The sequence below is a fragment of the Fukomys damarensis genome, unplaced genomic scaffold (assembly GCF_012274545.1).
Source record: "Fukomys damarensis isolate Sample0158 unplaced genomic scaffold, DMR_v1.0_HiC HiC_scaffold_16, whole genome shotgun sequence".
NCBI lineage: Eukaryota > Metazoa > Chordata > Mammalia > Rodentia > Bathyergidae > Fukomys > Fukomys damarensis.
The window spans coordinates 54,824,398-54,851,945 of NW_022900928.1; the positions used below are offsets into that span (position 1 = coordinate 54,824,398).

The window sequence follows — 27,548 nt, forward strand, 5'->3', positions numbered from 1 at the left end:
CGCCTCCTACGTGAGGACGCCGAGAAGAAGGGGGTGGGGCCACGTTCTCATCCGCGCCATCGGTCTGGAGTCTTGCTAGCAGTGTGTATGGTTTTCCCAGCTAAACGGTTCTGCTCGGTGCCATCCATGGAGGGCGTGCGCTGGGCCTTTTCCTGTGGCACTTGGCTGCCGAGCCGAGCCGAATGGCTGCTGGCGGTGCGATCGATCCAACCAGAAGAGAAGGAGCGCATTGGCCAGTTCGTCTTTGCCCGGGACGCTAAGGCAGCCATGGTACTACAGGTCTTTGGTGTTCGGAGCCCAGGAAGCCGATGCTGGGGGAGGTGGGCCAGGCTTCTGGGCCTCCACTGTCTTTGTATCATCTCGGAGGCCTTGATCGCTGTAAAAACTAGCTCCTCCTCCATGCAATTGAAAATAGAGACCCTACTGAATCAAAAAAGTGTACAGAAGGCCTACGAAGTTTTAGGTTTTTCTACCCGTAAAAAATGGTTATTTATGTTTTTTCATTTAAATGTTATCAGATTGCATTATCTATTATTCTGGTGTATGGCCCATGCTAAATCTGTCGTTTACATATCCCACTACTGACCAGGGGGCACCGTGCACGTGGTAGACCCCAGAAAATAATGACACTATGACTTAGCTGGTATCCCTGTGTATCGAGGGATTGGGAGAGGCCTAGGCCCGTCACCTATTATCAAAGAAACTAAAACTCAGGAAGGAGATAGTCCTGGGCCTAGCTTCCTGACTGGATAGCTTGGGAAACTGTTTTTGATATATTCCTGTGGTTTGGTTATGTCTTTTCTAAAAACCAATGGCAAATTATATGTAAAAATAAACGGTTTTACTATGTAGTACAATTTGAAACAGCCTCCACTATCACTTTAAAGTCGTTTCTTGAAAATACCTCTTTTCTGTTTGAAAGGTGGGCTGTTGATGCATTTTTGAAGGCCTACTAGTGAATATGTTTTTCCACTTATAATTATATGAAATTGGGAAATGAGTGAAATAGAAAGTCCTGTATTTTTTAAGTCAGTATTATAATTGATGGAGAGAAAACCCTGAAGGATTTCTTTTTAAAGTGTGCCTACTCATTCAACCCTTGAAGTTTTTTCCGTTTTTAATAATTAATAACTAATGGAGGTGCAAGAAAGGAACAAGACAACTTATGCTGCTAATTTTTGAAGGCAAGCAATCTATATATAGTATCGTAATATGTGCATATATGTACAGATGGAGGTACAGTAGCGATGCTCTTTGTGGAACTTTTTATAACTGCAAACCTAGAACTAATTTAAATTGAGCTTTATTGTACCTCAGTACTGTGAAATAGTATGCTACAGTTAAAAGTACACAGACCAGACTGATACAGATAAAAAATAATTCCTAATAGTTACAAATTATAAAGCTTAATAGATTATACAATACCACATATACTATGACCTCATAGCAGTTTCTATAAAGAGAGTTAACAAAAATATGCAGAAGCGTGTATGTTTAAATACTTTAAGACTGGAAGGAGGCCTACTATTAACGTTGTTTATTGTTAAGAATTGCTTTATCTTAGCTCACATGGTAGTGCATGCTTAAAATCCTAGCTCTTGGCAGGCTGAGACAGGAAAATTGCCTGGAATTCAAGGCTAGCCTGGGCTACATAGTGAATTCAAGATGAACACAAACTACATAGGGAGACCCTGTCTCAGAAAAACCAGAAAAAAATAAATTGCTTAATCTTGATGCATTGTATTTAATACTTACGTACTTTCAAAGCAATTAAAATTTTAGAAAATACAAAAATGTACTTTATATATTATAAACTATGTACATATTTAGCAGACATCAACGTATATCAAATGCTTTATATACTTAACAGGCTGGTCGTCTGATGATAAGGAAATTAGTTGCAGAGAAATTGAATATCCCTTGGAATAATATTCGTTTGCAAAGAACTGCGAAAGGAAAACCAGTTCTTGCAAAGGACTCTTTGAACCCTTACCCCAATTTCAACTTTAACATCTCTCATCAAGGGGACTATGCAGTCCTTGCTGCTGAACCTGAGTTACAAGTTGGAATTGATGTAATGAAGACTAGTTTTCCAGGTAATGTCACATTTTTGTGGTATAAAAATTAAGTGTCTTAATGTTTCAGTTCTCAACTATTGGTTAATCAAAACTAGGAGCTATAGTACAGATTTTTAAATTTGGGAAAAAAAATACTCAATACTCAAGAGTATCTGAGAAAGCGTGTATCAAGCAAAATATATTCCCTGTAATAGTAACAGATTTCTACAAAAAGATTCTAAATTTGTGGTAATCCACGAAATATTTTGCCTAGAAGCAAACTGAAATTATTTTCCTTTTGACTTAAACCTCAGTTTGTTTTACTTAAGCATTCCCCACAGTTCATCAGTAAGTTAGTAATTTGTTTAAAAGAAAAATCTTAATGATAAAGTATGTTTTAGTTCTTAGGTAGAGATGACACTTTTGTGCAAAATCTAAATGTAGCTCTTTATCACATTTATATATGTAAATATGAAGAGCCGGTGTCATTAAAATAAGTTGTATGTATATTACTGCAGGTTTGTTATTGGTTGTCTTCGGAGCCGAATTAACTCAGAACTTAAAATACTTCTGCATAACATACACGTTCTCTAACTGCTCTGTAGTTGTCATCACTGATATTTGGGCCACAGCATTTTACTTAGTGCTTTACGTATGTTCTCCAAATTCTCTCAACCACTCTATGAGTGCTCCTATTATTTTTATGAGATGATAAGTGATGGGCTAAGAAGAAAGCTACTAATACGAGAACCAGCGTCTTCCTAATATAGTAGTACATATAGCCTAGTTTCACACGGGCTTCATTTCACTTTGCTTATGTGGTTCTTTCAGTCTGCAAAGTTTATATTGACTTTGTCCTCCACCCCCATTTCTGCATAGATTCCTTATCTACTGGGTAGATTTCATCACAGCTTTACTTTTTAGGGAAGCCTTTTTGTTAAGTTCAGTTACAACTTGGTTCTCTTACTGTAAGTGCTCATGTATATTTTCTTTATTCTAGTATAATATCTGTGTTTAAATTATTCTTTAGCATAATTGCTTTTCTTTTCCATTTGTGCTTATTAGCTGCATGAGAGCAAGACCCATGTTAGCAATATCAGAGTTTGATGACTATCATATCTCTTAACCTTGCCTACTATATAGTTTTACTCGATAAATATTTGTCAAGTGAATGAATAAACACTGTATTATGATATGGACTTCTCACCTTTGCTTTGTCATTATCTTGCATTTGACTGGCTATGTTTTTTTTGTCCTTTTCATAACAACTCTTAGAATTCTATTTTCTAGTTTGCTCAACAGAAGGCTTTACTAGTGATTTTTTAGCAAGTTCTTAACCTACACTCTGGATAAACACAAGGCATGTTTTTAACCCTCTCAAAGTGTTGTTGCTTTCTGTACAAATGTTTCCACATGCATTTTTTTCTGTGTCTTTTGCTGTCACAGAATAAGATGGGTTATTTATAAAGAGCTTTATCTTGGTTCATTGCTCTCCAGCCTGGGAACTACATGAACAATAGAAGGCCTTGTGCTAGTGCAGCTTCAACTCATGGCACAAAGTGAAAGGGCAAACTGGCATATATGAAAAGGACAAAATACTTCATAGCTTTGCGCACTTGAGGTAACTAATCCAGTCCCACAAGAGATGAACCCACTTTACTGTGTAAGACTTGCTAAATGAATCAAGGCATTGACAAGGGCAAGGCCCCCATGGTCTTGTCAGCTCTTGAATGTTCCACCACTTCTTAGTATATTTACATTGGCAATTCAGTGTCAGTATGAGTTTTGGAAGTGATACCGTATGCAAACCATATCTCCAAAGAAAGGATATGGTAATTCGTCAGAGTTTTAGAGTGTTTATTCCAAAAGGACCACTGCTATAGAGAATTCAGAAGGAACACGGTATGAGCTCATATGTTTTCATAGTCAAGAGCTTTCCATAAAATCAGAAATTGTGGAGAGGTCATTAATCCTTTAGAGTGCAGCAGGCACGAGTACACAGTAATGATTGACCCAGAAGGTTGATATCTGCCTGGAAAAGGTGCTGTGAGAAACAGGTATTTATTATTGATTGGTTTGAGATGCAGTGTACTAGTTAATAAAAAATTACTAATTGAAGCTTTTTAAAGTACATGACGGGAAGGTACATGAGCACACATTGAAGATTTGGTTTTCTGTTAATGATTCATTCAACATTTTCCCCCCAGCTTTTTTGACCAATGATTTTTGACTAATCACAGTATGTAGGCCCTTTCCGTTTCTTCATTTTTCATTACCAAAAATTCATTGCTACATTCAGTGACCACCAGAGGAATGGACATTTTTTCAATTATCACTAGTGTCACTGATTGCTGAAGTATGAGTGGATGCAGCATGATCTCTTTGTGAGGGTGGGAGGTAGACACTGCTTTGCTTCCTTGAGGATTCACTTGAATTGCTCTATCAGAATAAGTGATGAAATTAATCGAGGGATATTCCTGAGAGTCTTGTGAATCGGCTCTTGTGTCAGAGTCAGCTTTTGGGGGGTTATTAGTGTACAGAAGGAGCCAATTCCATTATACTCATTTTGTATCTGCAAATACGCATATAAAGTAACTTGAGGAATCTGACTTCTTGTTGCATTAGCCATTTTTACTAAACGTAGCTCAATTCCTCCTTCCCCCAATTCTACCATTGCTGCGACAGAGCAGGAGAGAATAAGATGATGGATCTAGAAAACTATTTCTTCCTTCTAGCAAGGCCACAATGAAGGAGGTTATTGCAGCCGACACCTTTTTTCTCTGTTAACAAGGGACCTTTATAGAAAAGTAACTGGTACACACTAAAAACTCAATAAATATTTGTTCTGTGAATATCAACAGGAGATGGTTTATAATTTATTGAGTAGCCCAGTGTATAGTTGGATTTTTCTCACCTTGGAAAGAATGGTATTTTCCTAGTGAGGTTTTTCCTCTGTTTTCTAATTTTTATTTGCTATTAAAGATATTTGCAGTTTAAGTATAAAAAAGTAATAGATTTGTGATTTATTTAGTTTTGTTACCATATTTACAAAATGAGGTAAGATAAGACAGCGAGGTCAATATAAAAATTAATATATAAATTTTGAGAAAGCAGAATTTTTTTCCCACATGGTTTTACATTTTCATGTTTTGTTTCTATTATAAATATTGCAAGATATTAGTTGACAGGACAAAAGAATGTATAGACATATTTTGGCATACAGCACTAATTTTAATTTCAGAAATTTGAAATGATTATTGTGGAATGGCTTTATAAAATAGCTTTATATAGTAAGTATAAATTAAATGCAACAGCTAAAATTTAGGTGCAGATGTTATATGATAGCTAGAAAGGCCATAGAGCCTTTTATTTTCTTCCACCATACCATTTATCCAGCTGTTTTTAGTTTTCTAATTGGTTTCTGCTTTTCACTTTTGTCCTTACCCCAGTCAATACAGCCTCCATACAGTGACCTTTTGAAATATCTGTGGAAGTTTTCTTAAAACTCTTAAGTTGGTTCTTAGTGCACTAGAATAAATTGTGGGCCCCTTGGCCCAATTTTATTCTTATCTATCTCTCAATTTTCAGACCACCACTTCTCATATTTTCTGCTCTCTTTGATTACTGTTTTCTGTCTGCGCCAGTCTTGTTTTACCTTACAAGTCACAGCTTCCTCTTGTTTAGGCTAGGATCAATCATTACAATAAAGCTAATTCCTTTGCCTGTTCTTTCCATTCTTGACTGCCTGTGAAATGAAGGATGAGAAAAAATCGCCATTATCTCTTCAGAAAGGACTTCATGACACTTGATCTTTCCTTCATGGCCCTTCTTATTTGTAATCACAATTTAAATTATTTGATTTATTATCTCCATCATTAGAAGTGTTCAGGAACCACACTTTTTTTTTTTTTGGTACCAGGGATTGAACTCGGGTCCTTGCGCTTGCAAGGCAGGCCACCGAACCACTGAGCTAAATCCCCGGCCCCAGGGACCACACTTTTGTGGTGATTTTTTTGTTGTGGGTTTTTAAATTTAATTTAATTTATTTATTTATTTTGTGCTGGACCTTGTGCTTGCTAGGCAGGCGCTGTGCTGCTGAGCTACATTCCTGGCCCATATGTGGTGATCTTTGCCACGGTATACCAAGTACCTTGTAGAGTGTCTAGAACATAGCATATATTTGACAAATGTTTATTAAATGTACAAAGATTGGGAAAAGCTCAGGGGAGCTTTCTCCATAATTCTTCTTGAAATACTCAAAAGTTAGTTGAAACGTGAAAAAAAGATTCACAATCACTGGTCATATTGGTTTCTACTTGGCATACAAACTATTCAGTGAATTATGACAGCAAATAGTTGTGTATTTCACTCTTCTTTTTACCTGCTATTATATGGCTTGTATCTGGATATCCTCCCTAACCCTCATGCACTCATAGGTGGGGCTTTTTGGAGCTGGCTAGATCTAGAGCATGTGATACTGGGAATAAGAGTGTGTGGGACTAAGTTAGTCCACTAATCAGAATTAGCGTAGTTCTTCCTGGTACCATCCAAAAGGCTGGTAGCCTGGGTGGGATAAAAGGGAAAAGCAGGCTCACTGCTTACTGCTTGCTGCTGCTGCCACCGCTGTTCCTCTCGTCTGCCGTGCCATAGACTTTGTCCTCACTGATGCCCTTGTGCTGTGCTACTTTACCTTGGAACCAATCAACTGTGGACTGAAACCTCTACAAACTAAGTTGAAGTAAACCTTTCCTCCTTTATTTAACTTGAGTGTCTGGTATTTTTGTCTCAGCAATAAGAAAAGTAACTTAGGACACCTCCCCATTTATTGCCTTAGTTTTTTCTCTTCTGAATTTCCATGCCCCTCAGAGACCATCTTTGATAAGTCTCTCTTGGACAGTTTACATTCTAGACCTGCTGTTTTCAGAATATGTTTAATTAAGGCAGTTTTTTTTTCTTTAAGGTTGGATTTAGAGTTTGTAAGTAGCTTTACAAAGTTGTATTACCTTTGTACTCTGAATTTCTTAATAGAAAACAAAGTCTATACTTGCAGGTTTTGTCCCTTCTTGCTTACAAGTAGTTCTTTTCTTCTGCTGTCTGAAGGGTCTGATTATGGAATTAGTATTTATTGAACAAATAAGTGAGAATGTCTAAGAATATGAAAAATACAGTGATAGCGTCTTGCCTTACTTACTACCATTTGTGTTACTTTTCTCTCATTGCTGAGATAAAGTACCTGATGACCAAAGTTAAAAGGGAGAAGGTTTATTTAGCTCATAGTATATAGAGGTTTCAGTCCATAATGGTTTGCTGAAAGGCAGGTTAGCACATGGCAAAGGAGCACCAGTTCCTGATGGTAGAACACAGCAGAGGAACAAGGAACCTTAACAGCATCTCCCTGCCCCTTTTATCTCACCAAAACTATTTAGGGTGGGTGAGAACCACACCCTTAATCCTAGTGCTTTCAGGCCTAGCATTGCACCCATAAATCATGCACTGTAGATTCACCCACCTTCAGAATAGTCCCACCTCATTTGCATGAGGCTTTGGGGCAGATACCTAAACATAAGCCATAACTCCATTTTTTAAATACTAGTTTTAGGTCATGTAAGCCAGTATGCTATTAGTAAAAGAATGGTTAACTAGGAGAGTTAAAAGGTGGAGCCTGTTATATGTACATAATATTTCAATTCAGTGGGTAAATGATTGGTTTATTAGTAATTTATGAGCCAGTGGCATTGGTTAACAGTCAAATTCTGAAAGAATAAAAGATTTAAATGTAAAAAAATTATAATCTTAGAATAAACAGGAGACGCTGAGGTGCTCATTGAATTTGCAAACCGTTGAAAAAAAAACACCTGGAAAAGGGGAGGATGTTGGTGAAGAGCAGTCATGCATACATGAAAGAAATAGAAATTGCTGCAGTTTTTGAAAGTTAACCCTAAAAGTGAAAATGTCTATACCCCCTGACTTAGCAGTTGTTTCTAGCACTCCAAAAGAAAAATGTGGGTGGATATATATATATATATATATATTGATGGTTATGTATGAGAACCAGTCTGAATGGTTTTCATAGGAATTGGCTAAATAAATGATGGTACATCCACAAATTATCAGGTATTGTGAATGAAAAAATGAGGTCGATATTAAAAAGTGACTAAGAATATGTATTGTTAATTAAGAAAATCAGCACAGAAAAAATATGTAGCTAGGTCATAAAAAGAAATGTCTTTCTGAAAAAAAGTTCTTTGTGAACAAAGTTTGGAACAAAGTTGTCTTTCATTACTAAATTAACAAAATTATGAGGTAATTGCAGCACCTCAAATTGTTATAAATGTAACTTTTCCTCTCCAAAATTCTTAATCCATCTTCCCTTGAAAAGTCGTTAGTGAGAGTAGAAACTGTTTATGAAGCTATAAACAGACTAGCTTCTATGGGAAATTGAGTCAGTGTCACATAGGACAGACCTGAGAAACATTTCCAAAAGAAAAGGAATGAATAAGGATATAAAGAAGCTGGCCATAGAGATTGTGAAATTACAGTCTTGAAACTACTTGTTGAGCAAGATAACAGATTAGATGGATAAGAAACAAAATGAAATAATTTCAATGAAAACATGAGATTTGGGACTAGGCAAATTGAGTTCAAGTTTAAAGAAAAAGTTCTAGAGATGGATAGTGATGATTATTGTTCAACATTGTGAATATAATTTAATATCGCTGAATATACAATTTAAAATGCACAGAAATGTGTGTATTCTACAGTTGTGAAAAAGAATAACATAGAATAGAATCAGAGAGTTAAGTTTTGTGGGAGGTTGGAATAGTCCTGCTGGCATCCAAAGTGTGCATATGTATATGGGTACGGGGACCAGAGTTAGCCATAATGTTTGTAGAAATGCAGATTCCTTGAAACTGGCCCAGATCTACTACACCAGAATTTCAGAGTACCAGCAAGGATTCTTTATTCAAATCATTTTCCCAGCTGATAGGCATATTAATGTCTGAGAAACATTGTATTGGGTGTCATTTTCAAAGTTAACAAAGAGAAAAATTACAACCTAATCCATATTTTTTTAATGAGTAAAACAGTGAGAAAAATCTTTAGATCCTTACCTCATGCCCAGTTAAAGTTCAGTTTTAGTGACAGTTACAAAAATTACATCTTTGGTCAAATTTATGAAAGAGGGATGAGGAAGAAACCACAAGATCAGCAGATGTGATTTCATGTTAAATCACTTCCACAAACCAAGAGATGTATTTGTGGCAAATAAGACAAAGGTTGGTACAGTTAATATTTAAAATGCTTTTAAGAATTCACTAAAAAAACCACTTAAATCTTATATGCTGAATGCACAAAGGACTTGATAAAACATTTAGGATAAATAAGGACAAATAAGGATATACGTTTAAAAGCAACTACCAACAGTAATCTTAAAGCTAATATTTATTGAGTACTTGATAGTTCCAGGCATTAGGGATGCTTAATAACCTACCACAAACTTATCTCAAAATAACATAAATTTATTCTTTGACAGTTTTGGAAGGCTAAAAGGCAGCAGAGCCTTGATTCCTGTAAAGGTTCTGGGAAAAAAATCCTTACCTCTTCCTATGCTTGGTGCTTCCAAGGAATTCTTGGTTTGTAGCCTCTTCCCTCCAATTTCTGCTTCCTCCTTCATGTGGCCTTCTTCTCTCCTCTCAGTGTGTCAGTTTCTCTCCTTGGGAGGTCATTCCAGTTCTTGGATTCAGGGCTCACCCTAATGTGTCCGTCGTCATTTTACCTTGATTCCATCTGTGAAGACTGTAAGTAAGTATTATATTCTGTGGTTCTGGGTGGACATGAATTTTAGGAGACATTCTTCACTCAGTATAGGCCAACCTCCGTGCCTCCCCTAATTTACATCTATCCCACCTACCAAATAAATTCACTTTATTACCAGTTCTCTTGTTGTTGGGACACAAATTGGACATCCTTAACTTGCAGGAGAGTAGGTTTAATTTGGTTCATGGTTTCAGAGTTGTAGTCCATGGTCATCTGGCTATAAGGCAGAAAGATCACAGCAGAAGGGCATGGTGGAGGAGAGCTCCTTATTCATTGACCAAGAAATATAGCACAAGTGAAGATTATTAGAGAGAAATAGGCCAGGACCAGATACAGTACTCAAGGCCATGCCTCCATGACCAATCCAGACACACTCAACAGTGTGCTTTAATAATTGCAAAGTATCTTTTAATCCAGTCAAGGTGACAATCAAAATTAACTGTCATACACCTGATCCTGTGATCCCCAGATCTTAACCCACATCCACATTTATCAGAGGGTGATCAATCCTCCCACTACCTAGAAAGCGGGGGCAAAGGCTGAAGAGAAAAAAGACAATAGAGACTTGTATAATTGTGAAGTACATGGGGGGTCAATGCCTCAGAGTGAGCAAGGACTAAGACTCTGAGCTAGCTGTCATTTATTGGGTTCACACTATAATTGGAGGGAGTATTGGGTGACTAAGGGGATGGCAGTAATCTTAGGACAATGAGCTGATGCAGATCTTAAGTCACGTTCTTCTGTTGAGAAGGACTGTACAAAGAGCGTTCTTACAATGCTGGGAGGAATGAGTTAAGTTTGATAAGGAATTAGTTCCTCCCCAGGTGAAACCGTTAGCTTTGTTTTACCACTGGGTTCTCAAAGAACTGGAATGTCTTCAGCTGATGCAGTCTTGTGGTTGAGCTGAGCACCACAGCATCATGGGACCCCTGAGGCCTCAGCTGTGACCAGAGGCAAACGGAGTTGTTTCCACATGCCATAGCCGGTTCAGGGTCAAGGTGACATTGAGCCTTAGGCAGCTATAGTTGTATTTTAATTATGAAATGATTTTCCCCACATTTTCTGTAGAAATGCTCCTGACACACATTTACTTCAGATCCAAAATCTCTCATCATCTGTATCATTTAAATTGGGTATAATCTATGTCAGGACAAAACTCTCTATTTATGCAGATCTGTAAAAATAGGAACAAGTCATCTTCTAATGTACAATAACAGGAGAGACAAAAGGTACATTCTCATTTCAAGGAGAAGTTGGAAGGAAACAAAGGGATCATGGTTCTCAAGCACGTTTGAAACCTAGCAGGGAAAATTTCATTAGGTTTCAAGGCCTGAAAATAATGGCTGCATACTCTTTCATCCAGCCCCTTTCGTGATGGTCCTGTCCTGGTTACCCTCAGTCTCTTCCGTACTCTTGGGAGTTCTTTGTTGAAGGATAGCATTCCCAATCCAGTAGTTTAGCTCTGTTTGCTTATGCCTTTGCTGTGTGTTAACACCTCTGTGTGTTGATAATATGTATATTTAAACAAAACTGAGGTTCATGACTGCCTTAAGTGTGAGTCTCAAGCCTACATCCTACGTCAGTCTGCTTTTTTTATTTTTTTTTTTATTTTTTTTGCTATACTCCCACCTTTTGAGAGCTTAAAGATTCTTTGACAGTCAAGAGGCTTTTACATGCAGTTCATGAAACAATATTGGCAACTCACACTTTTTTTGGGTCTTATTTTGAGTTTGTGTCTCAGTAAATTACTGTACAAATGAGCTAATAAGTGTACATATTAAAAGTATACATACTGTCACCTCCCATAGAAATAAATTATGTGATTTTATAGATATGTATAATGTTCAACTCCCTCTCACTTCTCCATAAAATATAATTAGTCCATTTTCTTTAAGAAGAATAGCAAACTTTAAGTGAGATGCTGTTGTATATACATATTGGTGACCTTGTTTAGAGGTGAATGTACATGGGCTTTGAAATTCTGGTACTTTTAGGGTTTTTTTTTTTTGTGTACCTAAGAATATTGGCTGTGTGTCATTTTGTTATCACACATTATTACTGTGTTTAAAATACGCTTTTTAGTTACTGTGAGGTCTTGATTATTGATTGTTGCAGAACATTTCATTAGTATCTAACATGTTATAGAGATTAAGCTATAAGCCAGAGGATAAAGTTTTTCTAAACTGGCTTAGTGGTCCTATGTGTCTTCAGTCACTTACCTTATTTATGTATAAGCCCATCAAGCTCTTAAATATTCAGTAGCATAATTAGATTGTACTACGATAGACATGAATATCTTACAGTATTAGAAGGCTTTGCCAACTTATATGTCCAGCAATGCTCATAGTTGGCAAGACACATTTAGTTTTCTACTGGTGTTTTAATGTTTTGTTTTGTTTTATTCTTATTTCCTGTGTGAACATTTCTCTCATAATGCCACAATGTGGTGCTGTTGTACTTTCACTGAATATTTACAAAATTACCTTTTCCTCTTGTTGTCGAATTCTTATTTTGTAGAATAGATAAGATACGCTCAAAAGTATGTGAAAATGCACTCAAATTGGGTACTTTTTAGCCATAAGTAATAAGTTGTTTGATTGCTTTCTAGTGATTGTGTTAGATTGCTTTTTTATTTTAATCAGGTTTTTTAAAGCATACAGACTTAATTTTTTCCTTGATTGTTTTATCATATTTAGTAGAAAAAAATCAGAGGGCCTCTTAAAAGTTATAAAATGAAAACTTTTTAAGAAACCAGCAAACTAAATGACACTGTAAATGACAATATCACATCTTCGTAAGGTTAATCATTTTGGATATTATTCCATTAAAATTATACATGCTATTATCTCAGAATATATGATGTTATTTCCAAATCCAACTTAAGGTATTTCCTCCTATTGTTACTACTTAATATTATTTATGCCAGAATCCATGCAAGAGGAAAACAGTTTATCATTCATATTTTTAAAATCAGCCTTATATTAATCTGTTTTGGAAGGGTTTACTTTTTTATTTTCTTCAGGGTGCATTTTTAGGATGTTATTTACTAAACCAGGATGTACTAATACTATTGGTACACTGAACAAAAGAGTTTTTATTCAGTGGCTTCTAGTTATTCTTGGAAGAGCATCAGAGCATGAAAGGATCCATGATCCAAAAAGAGTATACTATGTGATGAGACTCTTAAGGGCACAGTTTAACATTTCAGTGCTTGAAAATGAATGAGAACCTTTGTCTTGATCTAAAATATCACATACTATGAGGATCAGGTTTATGTCTGGCTGAGTCAGGAGCACCACACCCATCTCTCATGAGAAAACTCTGAGGCCTATTAGGGCTGGAATAATCCACCCCTCAGGTGTGTAGAGATCTGACCTTAGACCGATAAACCGTTCCTCTCAAAAACTTCTAAAGTCCTGACTCCATTCGCCTCAGCCCCTAAAACATAACAATCCATAAATTAACACGTGGCCGATAACGATGTGCCAAACAAGCCGACTCCACCCTGGCTCCACCCCTGCCTTACCCTATACAAGTCTGTACATTTCCTCAGTAAAATGGAAGTGTTCCAGAAACCTTCCGGGAGTCTGCAGGGTGATTCCGCGCTCTGCCCTCCCAGTCTGGATCCCTGAACCTTGTTCCATACGCAGGCTCTTGGATGAAAACAACAATACTAGTATCATTTTAGGATCATCAAAAATATGTCCTGGCTAAACAAAACTATTTTGAAACCTTTTTTTTTAAGTTAGTGCATATTAGTTACACAGAGTAAAAGGCTTTATTGTGGCATTTTCATAACATGTACACAACCTACTTTGATCATATCCAACCCATTACGCTCCCTTACCCTCCTCCCCCTTACCCTGATTCCCCTCTCCTTCTCTAATAGGCTTTCTTGAAAACTGTTTTGAGTCTTTTGAAGTAGGGGCCGGGGCAAGGGAGAATCAAACAATTTTACTATTTTCTATACTAGAGGTAAGTATGGGAAAAAAGTGTTTACTATAGGAGAAATTGTATCTACTCCGTGACTGTAAGGACCATGTCTGTTTTGCCTATCATGATAGTTTTAGCATCTAGCACTGGTATTTTTAGTGAATGATCATAATAGAATTCTTATTGTTTAATTCTCATGGGATCAATTTATGATTAGATTCCAGTAATGCATTAATACAGGGGGTCTAGATATTTTTTCCAGACAGATTTCTCCCCTTAAGAAATGTCCATTGACAGTACCATAGTGGCTGTCAAGTCAGCTGACTGGGAATGTCAGATTTTTGAGTTAAATAATTTAGAAATGAAAGTTGGAGTAGATGAATGTTTTAACTGAACAGAGGGACAACTTTTAAAAACTTCCTGGAAAATAATGTGGACATGAATTAAGGATAGGACAGTAGAACACTTATGAAGAAACTTACCAAATGATAATTAACATTCATATATTCTTCCAGTAAATGTTTGTATTTCATCTTGTTTGGGCCAGGCTTTCTTGATAGGCTTATAGATTGTAACTATGTGAGGTCAAGAACTGTGACCTATTTGATTTTAACTCTTAGTTCAATACATAATTATGTTTATATTCTGTACATTTGTAGAATACATGAGTGATGATAGAAAGTTCCTGTTTAGTGAAAAAACTAGACAAGCACTTAATTGTTATATTTTAAAACACAGGAGCCCTAACATGTATTTTAATTTGTATCTCAACCTTTAGTTCTAGAAATCAAATCCTTTAAAATTAAATCTTTTATTTGTTATTTAGCTTTAGAATGCTAGGTAATATATTGTCTTTGGAAGACTGAAGCAAAAGATATATTTCAGATGTGAAAATGAGCTTATTTCCTGGTGACAACTGTAAAAGAAAAGATATTAAAATCTGTTTTTATTTGAAGAAATCATTAGGAAACATTTTGAAAACCTGATATTTTGAAGAAAATAATTATGAATTAATTTCCAGTCCCAGTGATAACTGAGAATAAAAGAATAATGTTCATCTTTCTTCTAGTTACCAACAACATTCTCTTTTACCCTCTGATATATAGCAAAGTAAAAATTTAAACCTTTGAATAATATAGATCCATTTTAGGAGTGTTTGTTGCAGATTTCTGAGAAATACTCTTGTATGAGGCATTTTCTTTTCGTTATTTAGAATTTATGACAGATTCGGCTGTTACATTTCAACATCTTTTGATACAACCATATTGTCTTTCTGCTTAGTTATTTAATAATTAATCATTTAACTGATTTCCATTAAACTGCTGGATTAGTTAGCTTTCTTATTGCTGGAAAAAAATACCTGATACCCACACCTCAAAGGAGGAGAGGTTTAACTGATTCATGGTTTAAGCTACAGCAGTGATGGTGAACCTTTAGAGACCCAGTGTCCAAACTGCAACCCAGGGCCCACATATTTATCTCAAAATGTAAACGCTGGAATTAAACCAGAATACTGAGGCTTTAGTTTAAATAAAAACAGTTATTCGATGCTCATCTGCTGGGTGACTTGGCTTGCATGCTGATAGTCTTACATGCTGATGGAAAGGGTTCTGTGTGCCTTCTGTGGCGCACATGCCATGGATTGGCCACCATGGGTCTGCAGTCACCTGGCTCCAAGACAGAAAGGGCAAGATGGAAGAAAGCTGTTTGATCCATGACAGCCAGAAAGAGGAGCCCAGAGGAAAAGAATACACCTTTCTAGGCTGCCCTCTCTCCCACCTCTAATCAGACCAACCTCCTAGCAGCACATCAGCTATAGCACCTTGATTCAATCACCTTCCAAAAACGTGAGAATTTTGGGGGGACATTTTAGATCTGAACCATAACATTTTACCCCTATTCCTGAAGAGGCTCATGTTCATTTCATTATGCAAAATGCATTTAGTCTATTCTATGAGTCATCAAAGTCCTAACAGCTATGACATTGCTGAAAAACCCAAGTCCAAACTTTCCTCTGAGACTCAAGATAAACTCTTATCAGCATGCCCTGTAAAAATCAGAAAGAAAGTTAAATACCTCTAATATACAGTGGTACAAGCTAAACATTTTCATTTCAAAAGTGAGGAACAGGAAGATAGAGAGGAATCAGACCTAACGTGCAGGGGAGACATTTAACTCCTGGGGTAGGTGGTAGTGAGCTGTGTGTTCCAAAGGGCTTGTCCCTACAGCATTGCCAGATGTAGCCCACATGGTTTCCTTTGGGCTGATTCTGATTGCTGCCTACTTTTTGTTTGTTTCTTTGTCCAGCAGATATCCATGTTCCTAGCATCTCCAAATTTTGGGATCTCTACTTCACTTTTGACCTTACTCGGATAGTTTCACACACTGCCCTCTATGGGGTACACTCAGGCCTACTTCTAAAATCTGGAGGGAAACCACTGTTGGTTCCACAGCTCTTTCATTTAATATGCTTGAGAAATCATGTATATGACACCTGGTCTGCCACTGATTTGAGCAGTGGATTATGGCTAAGGTGGCCTCTGACTACATGGATGGCTGATCTCCACCTAGGTGACCCTGAAAGCAGGGCACCCTGTGACACTCTCAAAGTGAAGTCTTTTTAAGGAGTTTACCTTGTATACCCTTGAGCTTGCAAAGCTCAGAGTCTGGCTAATTGCTGAGATACTTTTTTGCCATCTTTTCCTTTGTCCTGATACAGAGTACTTGGGTTCTTTTTCATCATTTCAGGAACCATGCTTCCCTTTCTCCAACTTTCCAGTTACTTCCTTTCTGGTGATACCACAAACTTTTTACATCTGCCTTTTTGATTCTTGTCATAGATTTGGCAAAAAGCAAATAGCAGTACCCCATACCACAGCCTGAACACTGGTGTGCCTTGAAATTTCTCTTGCTAGATTAATTAATCCCGCTGTCTTTAAATTCATCCTCACACAAACTCTTAGGACATGAGCAAAATATAGATTTAACTTTTTGCCACATATGTCATCTAGTTCAATTGCCAATGGAGCTCTCATTCCTAGATGAAAACTCCTGAGCCTGGCCTATTTCCTGTCTGCATTCCCATCAGCATTCTGGTGTACTGAGTTTCAACTAGAATCATCTACTGTTGTGGCTCTTAAAACATTCTACAGGTTCTTTAGCCCACATACCAGTTCCTAAGGCTTCTGACCCACATAGTCTGATATAGTCACAGCAACTACCACACTTGCAGTCTCTCTGTAGGATAGCAAAGTAAAAATTAAACCTTAGAATAGCACAGCTCTATTTCAGGGATATTTGTCATTGATTTCTGAGGCATATTTTTTCTTATAAAAGATATTTCTTTTTAGTTATTTAGAATTTATAACAGATTTGGCTAAAATTTTAACAGATTTTTTTTAATATCTTTCTGTACAACTATATTACTTTCTGCTTAATTATTTAATCATCATTTCACTGATTTCTGTTAAACTCTTCTCATATTTCTAGACTAATCCATGCTTGTGATATGTTCTCTTGATTTCCATATCATTTGATTTGGTCATATTTTGTTTAGGATTATTATCATCATATGAGTTGGCCTAATTTCTTCTTTGTGTTGCCTCTTCCAGTTTCAGTTAATAGAACAGCTATTTTTTTTAATAGAGCTATTTTTAACTTTTTTCACTTGACAGGTCGTGGTTCAATTCCAGAATTTTTTCATATTATGAAAAGAAAGTTTACCAACAAAGAATGGGAAACAATCAGAAGCTTTAAGGATGAGTGGACTCAATTGGATACGTTTTATAGGAATTGGGTAAGATTTATTTCTAATTTTGAAAGTAAGTCTATAATGATTCCATTATCTTTACTAATGATAAAAGTAAAATAATATTTGCACTAAAAAAAGTACTTCCTTAGTAGTACCATAGTATAATTACATTTATTTTGAGAAAATCTACATTTAATGCTCAATTAATGCTATTAAAAAGAAGGCAATTAAAGGTGTAGGGAAGGTGGGATGGGTAGGGGAAGGGTAATAAGGGAAAAGAAAAAAATGTGAGATAATGAAAAGATGGAAATAAAGTGTTTGTAAATGGAGAGGGGAGGAGTGGGGTGAAGGGAGGGCAGGGACAAGGGGAAAAAATGAGATCCAAGAGCTGTCACGTAGAGGTACAAGATCCCAACAATGAATGTAACTACAGTATCCCTGAAATGTACCAATAAACTCAATTAAAAACAAAGAAGGCATTTACTCATCACCAGTTATAATAATGTTTTCTGTCATAAGTTCATGCACACAGCCTTATATAATATTTACTATATACCACAGGATATCACTTTCAAGTTTTCATAAGGCAGTTAATTTAATTCTCATAACACCCCAGTGAGGATGATGATGTAGTTAGCCTAGTTTATGTATCAGGGAGTGAAGGCACAGAGAGTTTAAATGATTTCCTTTAAGATCACATGGGTGGTTTGTTTTTGTGATAGTAGGTGGATTTAAAAAAAAAAAAAAAAAGCTTATAGCTATAACATAGTATAAAGTTAGAAATCTGGATGTAGTGGTCCTGTAGATTTTGTGAAAAGTTTTATTGGCTAAGCAGTCTAAGAGAAAAATATCTACCTGTATCATAGGCACTGAAAGAAAGCTTCATTAAAGCCATTGGTGTTGGACTGGGATTTGAATTGCAACGGCTTGAATTTGATATCTCTCCATTAAACTTGGAAATAGGCCAGGTTTATAAAGAAACACGTTTGTTCCTGGATGGGGAAGAAGAAAAGGAATGGGTATTTGAGGTAAGAAATTTATCAAACCTGTCATAATTAAGAATTTCCATATTTTGTGCCTATGTTTAATGTTAATTTATGGTGGCTAATTGTTGAAATTAGACAGAAATGGTCAGAGCAGTTTTTGTGCTCTGAGGATGAAGTCAGGGATACTGTGAGAGTGTGTAACATGCAAGTTGATAGTTGGAAGATGGGACATTGTGAGTTAAGCAGAATGGAACAAGAACGGGGCCAGAAATTTAAAGAGATTCATGTGTGTGAGCACAAACAATAGTCACTTTGTGTGGATCACGATAAAGGGATTTGAGAGAGATCTTAAGCTAGGCTAGCAGATCACAGGAGACATTATTATTCATGTTAGAGTTTTGGCCTCTGTTGTTTATTTGGTTTCTATCATTAGCAGTTCTTTGTTGCAGGTAAAAAACCCAACACAGATGCAGTAAGCAAAGAAGATTTTGGTACAGGCCACTAGAATGATTTAGTAATTAGACCTCAGAATTAAGGAATGAATAATTCAGAGCTCTTTATCTTTTGTCTTTTTTTATGTCTTGCCTTTATCTTTTTCTCATCTGTGTTTGTCATTCTACACTGCTTCTCTGGTCTGTGTTGCATGAAATTTGCTGCCTACACCACTTTATAGTTTAAAAACTCAAGAGAGACTGGTGAACTCACCCTCCATTACAAACCTGAAATCCCTATAGAAGGACTCCCTGTCCTAACGTGGGTCGCTAGCCAAGGAAGTAGTCTACTGTAATTCTTCCTGCTCATGTTAAGAGTGCAGAGCCCAGGATAGTAATGGGCTATATTGTGATGTGATTGCTCCTCCTACAACACCTGAATTGATGTGCAAAGAAGGTCAGTTCCCCAGAGTTAGCAGAGAATGGTAAAATAGGAGGTGTTTACTTATTTTCTCACCTGTTTTTTCCTAACAGGTATTAAGTAGGGAGTGATAAAATCAAATTTGTGTCTTTTGAAGACCAGGTCCTGTTTGTTATGGTATGTGGAAGTTAAAGCAGTTAGATTTCACAGATAAGAAAAATACTCTGGCTTATTCTCCTGTCTTTTGAGATATAAAGTGCTAGAAAACAAATGGAATGTTAAATTTGGGATGCCATTGAAATACCCACTCTTGGCTTGTAACAATGTAAATAGATAAGTTGAGGAGGGATTCTTGGCATGTTATCTGACAACTGGTTATTGCCCTCAGTTGTCTCTGATCCTTGCTGTACATAAGGCTACTACAAAATTGCTAACCTATGTGTTTTCCCAAAATTAATTGTGGCCAAAAATCTCTGTATAATGTTCCTTTACTGGTATATTCAGTGTAAATAGTGAGGATGATCCTATAGCAAAAGATATTTATTTATTGGTACCAGGGATAGAACTCAGGACCTTGTGCTTGCGACACAGGTGGCAGCACCACTGAGCTAAATCCCCGGCCTGATAATTTTATTTATAACATTGTAATAAATTATTGTGATTTTTTTTTTTCCTAACTATAAGGGAAGATAACTGTCTTGCTTTGGGGCATGGTGGGAAGTGGCAGTCTCCATTCTCATATTGTTAGAAATACTCAACAGTGCATTGATTAGCAACATTCTTAGTGTACGGTTATATATATTGTACAATATCATGTTAGGGATGATTTTTATTTATTAAGATATTCTATACATAGAAAAACCATGTCACATACTAAATTTATAAAAAAACTATTTTAGATATTTTTAGATCTTTGTGGTTTATCCAGTTAAGAAAAAACCAAGATGGTTTTGTGACCAGTTTATTTTTTGATGACGTTTAACCTATTAAAAATTTGATTCTTAGTCTTACTTTTTTTGCTGAGTATTCTTGTCTCATTTTATTCTTGAATGTTGTTTTTTGGTAATTTGGATACCCTAAGGTTTGAAAATATAAAAAGAAGGATGAAGGATAAAAGGTCCTTAATGACGTTTTGTTTTGTTTTGTTTTGTTTTTTGAGACAGGATCTCACTGTGTAGTTAAGACTGACCTGGAACTCACTATGTAGCCCAGGCTGGTCTCAAACTCACAGCGATCCTCCTGGCTCAGCCTCCCGAGTGCTGGGATTATAGGCATGCGCCACCATGCCCGGCCCCTTAATGACTATTTCTGAGTATAGTTTTATATTCAACTGATGGGTTGATGGAAGAATGCCTTGGTTAGGTGGCTTTTAAGTGAGAATTTTGTTTAGTTTTTAATAGTTTATAGTTTTGTTGTCTACCTCAATCACTATTACATTTTCAGCCCTTTTCATTTTGTGTCATGGTAGGGGAAAATAGAAAACTGCATATTTGTTAAGTGTTACCTATAAATTTCTGCCATGACTTTTCTATAGGCTTCAGAATTGCGATTTCTTTTTAATGTACATTTAACGTAAAAAATTAATATCACCAGTGAGGAGCAGATAGCAATCTGTGTAACTGTATAATATTCTTATTAAGAGTGCATGGCCCATATGTATTCTTTAAGAAACATTAAAACAAACTGAAAATAAGCAATGTTATATTAATAAAAGCATGCACAGGTTTTGTATTTTAAAATTTAGGACAGGTACAACAGCTGAGTGCAGTCAGTACTTGATCTTGTTTGCCTATTACGTGATGCCTGAAGGAAAAAGAGAATGTGTGTGTCTGTGTGTGCCTAAAGAAAGTAATATTTTAAAATATAAATAAAATTGTGCATTTATTAATTTATTTCCTTTTTATTTTTCAGGAAAGCAAAATAGATGAGCACCATTTTGTTGCAGTAGCTCTTAGGAAACCTGATGGATCTAGACATACAGATGTAAGATTTGTGTATTTTTTAAAAAGCATAAATCAGTGTTAAGTTTATCCTTTATTGGTAAAAACAGATACTCACCTTATATCAGGTTAAAGGTGTGTTTATTTTAAGATTGTAGATCTATAAGTATTTTGCATTAGCAAATCTTTAAGACTGTCTAGGCTTACCGAGCCTTTTACAGACATGTTATGTAGATACTGAAATTCACTTCAGTGTTACAAGTAAAAGTGTTGGAATACTGTCATAGTTCTCATAGTTCCAATAGTAATTCACTATAATTGCTTGTAGTATTATTTTTTCCTTTAGTTATTCTTTGTAGTGGTTCCAGGTATTCCTCTAATCCCAGCACTCTGGGAGCCTGAGGCAGGAGGGTCACAAGTTGGAGTACAGCCTGGGTGACTTAGAAGATCATGTCTCAAAATTTAAATTCAAAAAGGAAGCTGGGGATGTAGTCCAGTGAGAAGGCACCGGGTTCAATTCAAAAAACACTGTGATCGCTATCTTAATCATCTCAACCGGAATATATTCCCTAGGAAACTGGGACTATGTTGAATATGAAAGGTACTTAAGTTGAATGTTAGGGAGTAGGATTACATATTGAACCTCTTCCCCTTTTAAAAGTAATACCCTAAATTATTCCCCAAATTATAACATCAAATATATGAGAGAGATTGTACATTGTGGCATAACACCAGTCTCAGTTGCACTTTTTTTTTCACATCTGTTTATATGTCTTACGCTGTTATCTAGTAAGTGAAGGAGGAAAAAACTTAGGATCAGAGATTCACAGCCTACACATTGTGTTTTTGCAGACGTAATTTCTTTAAGGAATACTGGTAATGTTATAATCAAAACTCTGTTTGAGTTTTAGGGAATCCACTTGGAGGGAATGTGGCGTAGTTAATGTATGCACATCATTATGTTAGAAAAATAGCTCAAGCCACAGACCAGGCCTTTAATCAATTAATCAAAGAATTAAAATTCTTCTTAAATTATCTACTTAAAAAGGGATATCGTGTTAAAATTGATACCAATTATTGGAAGACATTCTGACCCACATTACTTGGCCTTATGTTCTCAAGTCAGCTTTATGCTCTCTGCAAATATCTTTTCTACAACTTTGTAGTTTTTGAGACATTTGCATATTTAGTACTCCCTTTGCTTTTTCTTTCCCTGTATAGAACCTATTTCAGCAGCAATGGTGTAGTAGGAATAGAATACTAGGTTCCAGATCCATTTAACCTGTGTTTAAGCTTTGGCAAATTGTTTGATTTTTCTTGAGCCTCAGTTTCCCCATTTGTAAAATTGAAATAATAGCTATGTCACAGTGCAGCTGTGAGACATACATCATGTAAAATACATGTTGGACTTCGTTAGAACACTATATAAAACCTGAGTACTATTTATGCAGATTGAGTAGTCCTTATCAGAAATGCTTGGGATCAGAGCATTTTGCATTTTTTTGTGTGTTTTGGAGTATTTATCTGTATATAATACCTGTACATAATGAAGCATCTTAGAGATAGTACCCCCATCTAAACAGTAAATTAATTAGTGTTTCCTATGTATATACATACATAGCATTCTTACACATATACCCAGAAGGTAATTTACACAATATTTTTAGTGTACTATGTTTTGACTGACTTGTCACTTGAGGTCAATTGTGGCATCATGTTGGTGTTCAGAAAGTTTCAGATTTTGGAGCATTTCAGATTTTAGATTTTCAAGTTAAAGATACTCAACTTATACTAGAATGTAAAGATTATGGGAGATCTACACTGGGTTGAGTTCTTGAACAATAGCTGTATTTCAGAATCAAGATACAGTTTTAATTTCATGTTGAATTATTTCCCCTGGAGGAAAGATAGCCTATTTAACAAATGGTGCTGGGAAAACTGGCTATCCACATACAGAAGATTCAATCTAGACCCATATCTCTCACATATTATATATGTTATAAATATATATTAATATATATAATCAATATACTAATAAAAATCAAAATGGATCAAAGAACTAAATTTAAAACAGAAACACAGCTGTAGGAAGACAAAATAGGTAAAATCTGAAGTCAGAGGCATAGGCATGGACTTTTTGAACAGAAGCCTGGTTGCACAGGAAGTCGTCCCCAACAAATGGGATCGTATCAAATTAAAAAGCTTCTGCACAGGAAAAAATACAACCTACAGAATGAGAAAAAGTTTGCCAGCTGTTCCTCATGCAGGAGAACCTAGAATATATAAATATATAAATACTGAGAATATATAAAGAACTAAAAAATTGGACCCCTCCAAAATAAAAGATACAGCAAAAATTGGGTCAGTAAAATGAATAGACACTTCACAGACAATGCATAAATGACAAATACATGAAGAGAGGTTTAATGTCACTGGCCATTAGAGAAATTCAAATTAAAACAACACATGAGATTCCATCTTACCCCAGAAAGAATGGCTATCATCAAGAAATCAAATAATAACAAATGCTCCATAGGTTTTTTGGGGAAAACAACTCTTCTACATTGTTGGTAGGAATGTAGTATAGTACAGTCACTATGAAAATCAGTGTGGAGGCTCCTCAAGAACTTAAACCAAAAATTCCATTCGACCTAATTATTCCCTTTTTAGGTATCTTCCTGAAAGAAGTAAAAACATCATATTACAGTGAAACATGCATACCCATATCTATAGCAGCACATTTCATACTAACTAAATCTTGGAAGCAGCTTATGCATGCAACAGATGAATGGATAAAGAAAATGGGGTACTGACACACAGTGGATTACTCTGCTGCTAAAACTGTCATTTGTAGGTAAATGGATGCACCAGGATACTGATTAAAGTTAAATCAAACACAAAGTTAAATATCTTTTTTTTACATGAGATTTCTGAGTTGTGACTAAAGAGTAAAATAAAAGGTAGATAATAGGAAGTAGGGAGATAGATACTTTCTCAAATGGGAGAGGGATCAAGAGATGAAAAGAGAGGGGAAGAAAGGGAGGGATGAAAAAAGGAACAAAGAGTGTTGTGCACTTGTACCAACACCAAACAATGAGTGCAAACGTGTTGCAACCGTACTAAAAAAAATTGTTATATCTCTTTTGCAGTTTGTGCAGTTTTAAGTATATACCAGAGGTTATTGTCAAATATAAAAGGTTCAAGAACCATGTCTACTATTTCATTTGTATTAGTAATACAATGTAAAGAGTAAAAATATTCTAGAAATTTTACTGTGTTGTTATTTAGTACTACTGAAATGTAGTTTTGTCTTATTGTTTTCATGATCATAAAATTGACTATAAGATTATGCTGTATAATGTAATTTATTTTTTAACCCTTTTAGGTTCCTTCTCAAGATGAATCTAAGCCATCCCAGAGGCAGTTTACTATTCTCACCTTTAATGATTTAATATCATCTGCTGTTCCAATGACACCTGAAGATCCTTCATTCTGGGACTGTTTTTACTTTACAGAAGAAATTCTAATACGGAATGGTACAAAGTCATGATATGATACACTGAGTAACAAAAGAAAGTGAAAGCTTTGTCATCTTCCATATTCACTGAAAAAAAGTAAATCCCTGATAGTATCAATTTTTATTTTAAAAAGCAGTTTTATAAGAAGCCAAAAACTTTCACTATTAAAAAAGCAGACGTCTCTTTCAAAATAGGCCATGAGAGTATATGTTTCCCTCTTTCTGTCCAAACTTAGGTTTAATTAATAGAAATCGAAAGGGTGGCAGAATCTTCAGCTGATAAAGTAGAAGAGGCAAATAATGTAGAAAGGAAAGGTTTAAATCCTATCTCTCAGAAATCACTGCTCTTAAAACCTTGAGTATCTTTCCAGACCTTTGTCTTGGCAGATGAAACCCTATTAACTTGTTTTTTTAAAGTGGGAACATGCTATTTTGTAATTTTTTAAATTCTGCATCTGCTGTTGATAACTTTAACGCCATTACATGAACTTGTAGTGGTTCTAGAGTACTTCCTTGTATAACTAATAACCAATTTGATCCAAGGTAACAATGTTCAATTACCCTTGGCTTAAGTAACTGTGAACATTTATAATTCATGGTGGTTATTTTTGGGGTTTTGTTTGTTTGGCGTTAGCCTCAGTTTATTTATTCTGCCTTAGGTTCATTCCTCTTCCCAGTTACAAGAACAACTGCTGTAACTTCCAGTTTTACATCTTAATAAAATTGCATCCATAAGGCAGGACAGGAGAAAGGCTCTTTTTCCTATTGTAATTGTTTTATTGAGAAGGAGGCCCTCTCCCAGTTGTCCCTTAAACAGTCGCCTCAGTTTCTGCCTTCTCACATATGGTCACAGAGAAAACCAGTGTCTGGCATTTTTTGCCTCTGTTAGTAGATTGTCTTGGAAAAGAAAAGGCTAAGGAGAGGATGGCATTAATCTGCAGCCCACTTCCTGGCATACGAAATGTGTGTCGTAATTATGCTTATTTTCCTCTGTAGTAGACATTTTAGTTGTCTGCATTTTATTACTTAAGTGGTAGTACAGTGAATGTCCTTGTACCTTTTAAGGTACATAATTATGTTCTTAAAGTTTTAGAAGTAGAGTAACTGATTCAAAGGGCTTAAGCATTCATTTTTAAAGCTTTGGTGAGTATTACCATATTGCTCTTCAAAAGGCTGTACAATAAATCTTACACTTTCATTTAGTAATATATATTTGACCACTTCCACCTGTACGGTCCCTGGTCAATATTATGTTTTTTCCTGTGTATTTAATCTTTGCTAGTATAACTGAAAAATGTGGCATTTTAAAATCTGTATTTCATCACAAGTGAGATAGTCATTAGCTATTTGTATTTCTTTTTTATGAAACTTTTGCTCATCTTCATCTGTTTTTGTTAAAAATAGCACGTAAAGTGTGAACATAGTATATTAAGATGCCAAGACCATCATATTGATGACAGAATCTATTACATGGTTGTAGTGCATGTCTTCAGGGTTAGTCCTGTTCCTGTTCAATATCAAGAAGTAAAACATTTCATTGTTTCTATTACTAACACTAAAAATTGGGTGTAAATTATATAAAAGTAGGTACTTTGCTCAGTAAAAAAAAAAAATGGAATGTTTTATATTTCTTTTATTAAGCATGCTGTTATTCCAAGCATAGTAAATAATGTGTCTTAAAAAGATTAAATAGCATTTATAATAGAGGAAGTATTGTTATCGCTAGCATGAATGTAATGGTGATATGAAGAGTCATTTGTCTTGTCATTATAATAATAAAAGATTAACAATTACGTGATTTTTATGAGCCTGACACTGCTAGATTTTGTGTTTAGATTTTTTTGTCTATTTTTAGATTTATACATGCATATTGTTTAAAAAGTCAAATCAGTGGGTTTTTTTTTTTCTAAAGAAGGATACTGTTACATTGACTTTGTTATCCTCTTTTCCTATCTCCAGAACAAGCACTTTCAACTCTTAGGTAAAATTTTTACTTATTACTATGTCTCCAGATAACGTGCTTATATTGCTTTTAGTTGACTTTTAGGAATTCCTTGGTTCCTAGTATAGTTTTTCTTTTCTCAGCTTTATACATTCTCCTCTTATCTTTTTCTTCTCAATATAATTACATTGTAATTCAGTTTTTACATTTTTATTATGGTTACATTAAGAGTATGTTGAACTATTAAGGTTATGTGAACACTGATTATCACTGAGTGATGTTATTTTTACCTTATCTTACATTTTTTATTTCCTTGAGTTAGTTGACTTGGCGTAGATCTCCACCAAATGTATGAACACCTTGTGCTTATGTTCAAAGCTGTCAGTTATTCTAGCAGTTCCATTCATCTTGGAGAATCACTCTGGAGCAGTCTGCTTTGTCCATTATGGACTGCTGTGGCTGGAGTAAAGCTGTCATCCTGAAATCTCCTTCACCATCACCCTAGGGATAGTGTGCCTCTCCCCTGTGTTGGTTTCCCTATTTCTCCATTTCCTGTATCTTGTGACTTTCCTAGTTATATTTCATTCAGTGGTGCATATCCTGAAGTAGCTTCCTAAAAATAATGGAGACATGGAAAATTCATCTCTACAAAGAAGTATAGGGATCTAGCTTGTTCTTAAATCAGTGGTCTATTCTCCTCTGCTGTTTGTTACCTATTAATTTCTCCTTTGTCCAAATATTTGGTGTTGCCA

The 27,548-nt window shown here is 35.6% G+C and overlaps 1 protein-coding gene across 1 annotated transcript; it reads left to right on the forward strand.

Annotated features, from left to right (window-relative positions):
• The first annotated feature begins 2 nt into the window (after window positions 1-2).
• Aasdhppt (aminoadipate-semialdehyde dehydrogenase-phosphopantetheinyl transferase) lies at window positions 3-26,393 on the forward strand. The gene is made up of 6 exons (XM_010642086.3): window positions 3-270; window positions 1,871-2,096; window positions 17,483-17,604; window positions 18,426-18,587; window positions 21,309-21,380; window positions 24,723-26,393. The coding sequence occupies exons 1-6, from the start codon at window positions 88-90 to the stop codon at window positions 24,885-24,887; spliced, it is 930 nt and encodes a 309-aa protein (XP_010640388.1). The 5' UTR covers window positions 3-87; the 3' UTR covers window positions 24,888-26,393.
• The last annotated feature ends 1,155 nt before the right edge of the window (window positions 26,394-27,548 follow it).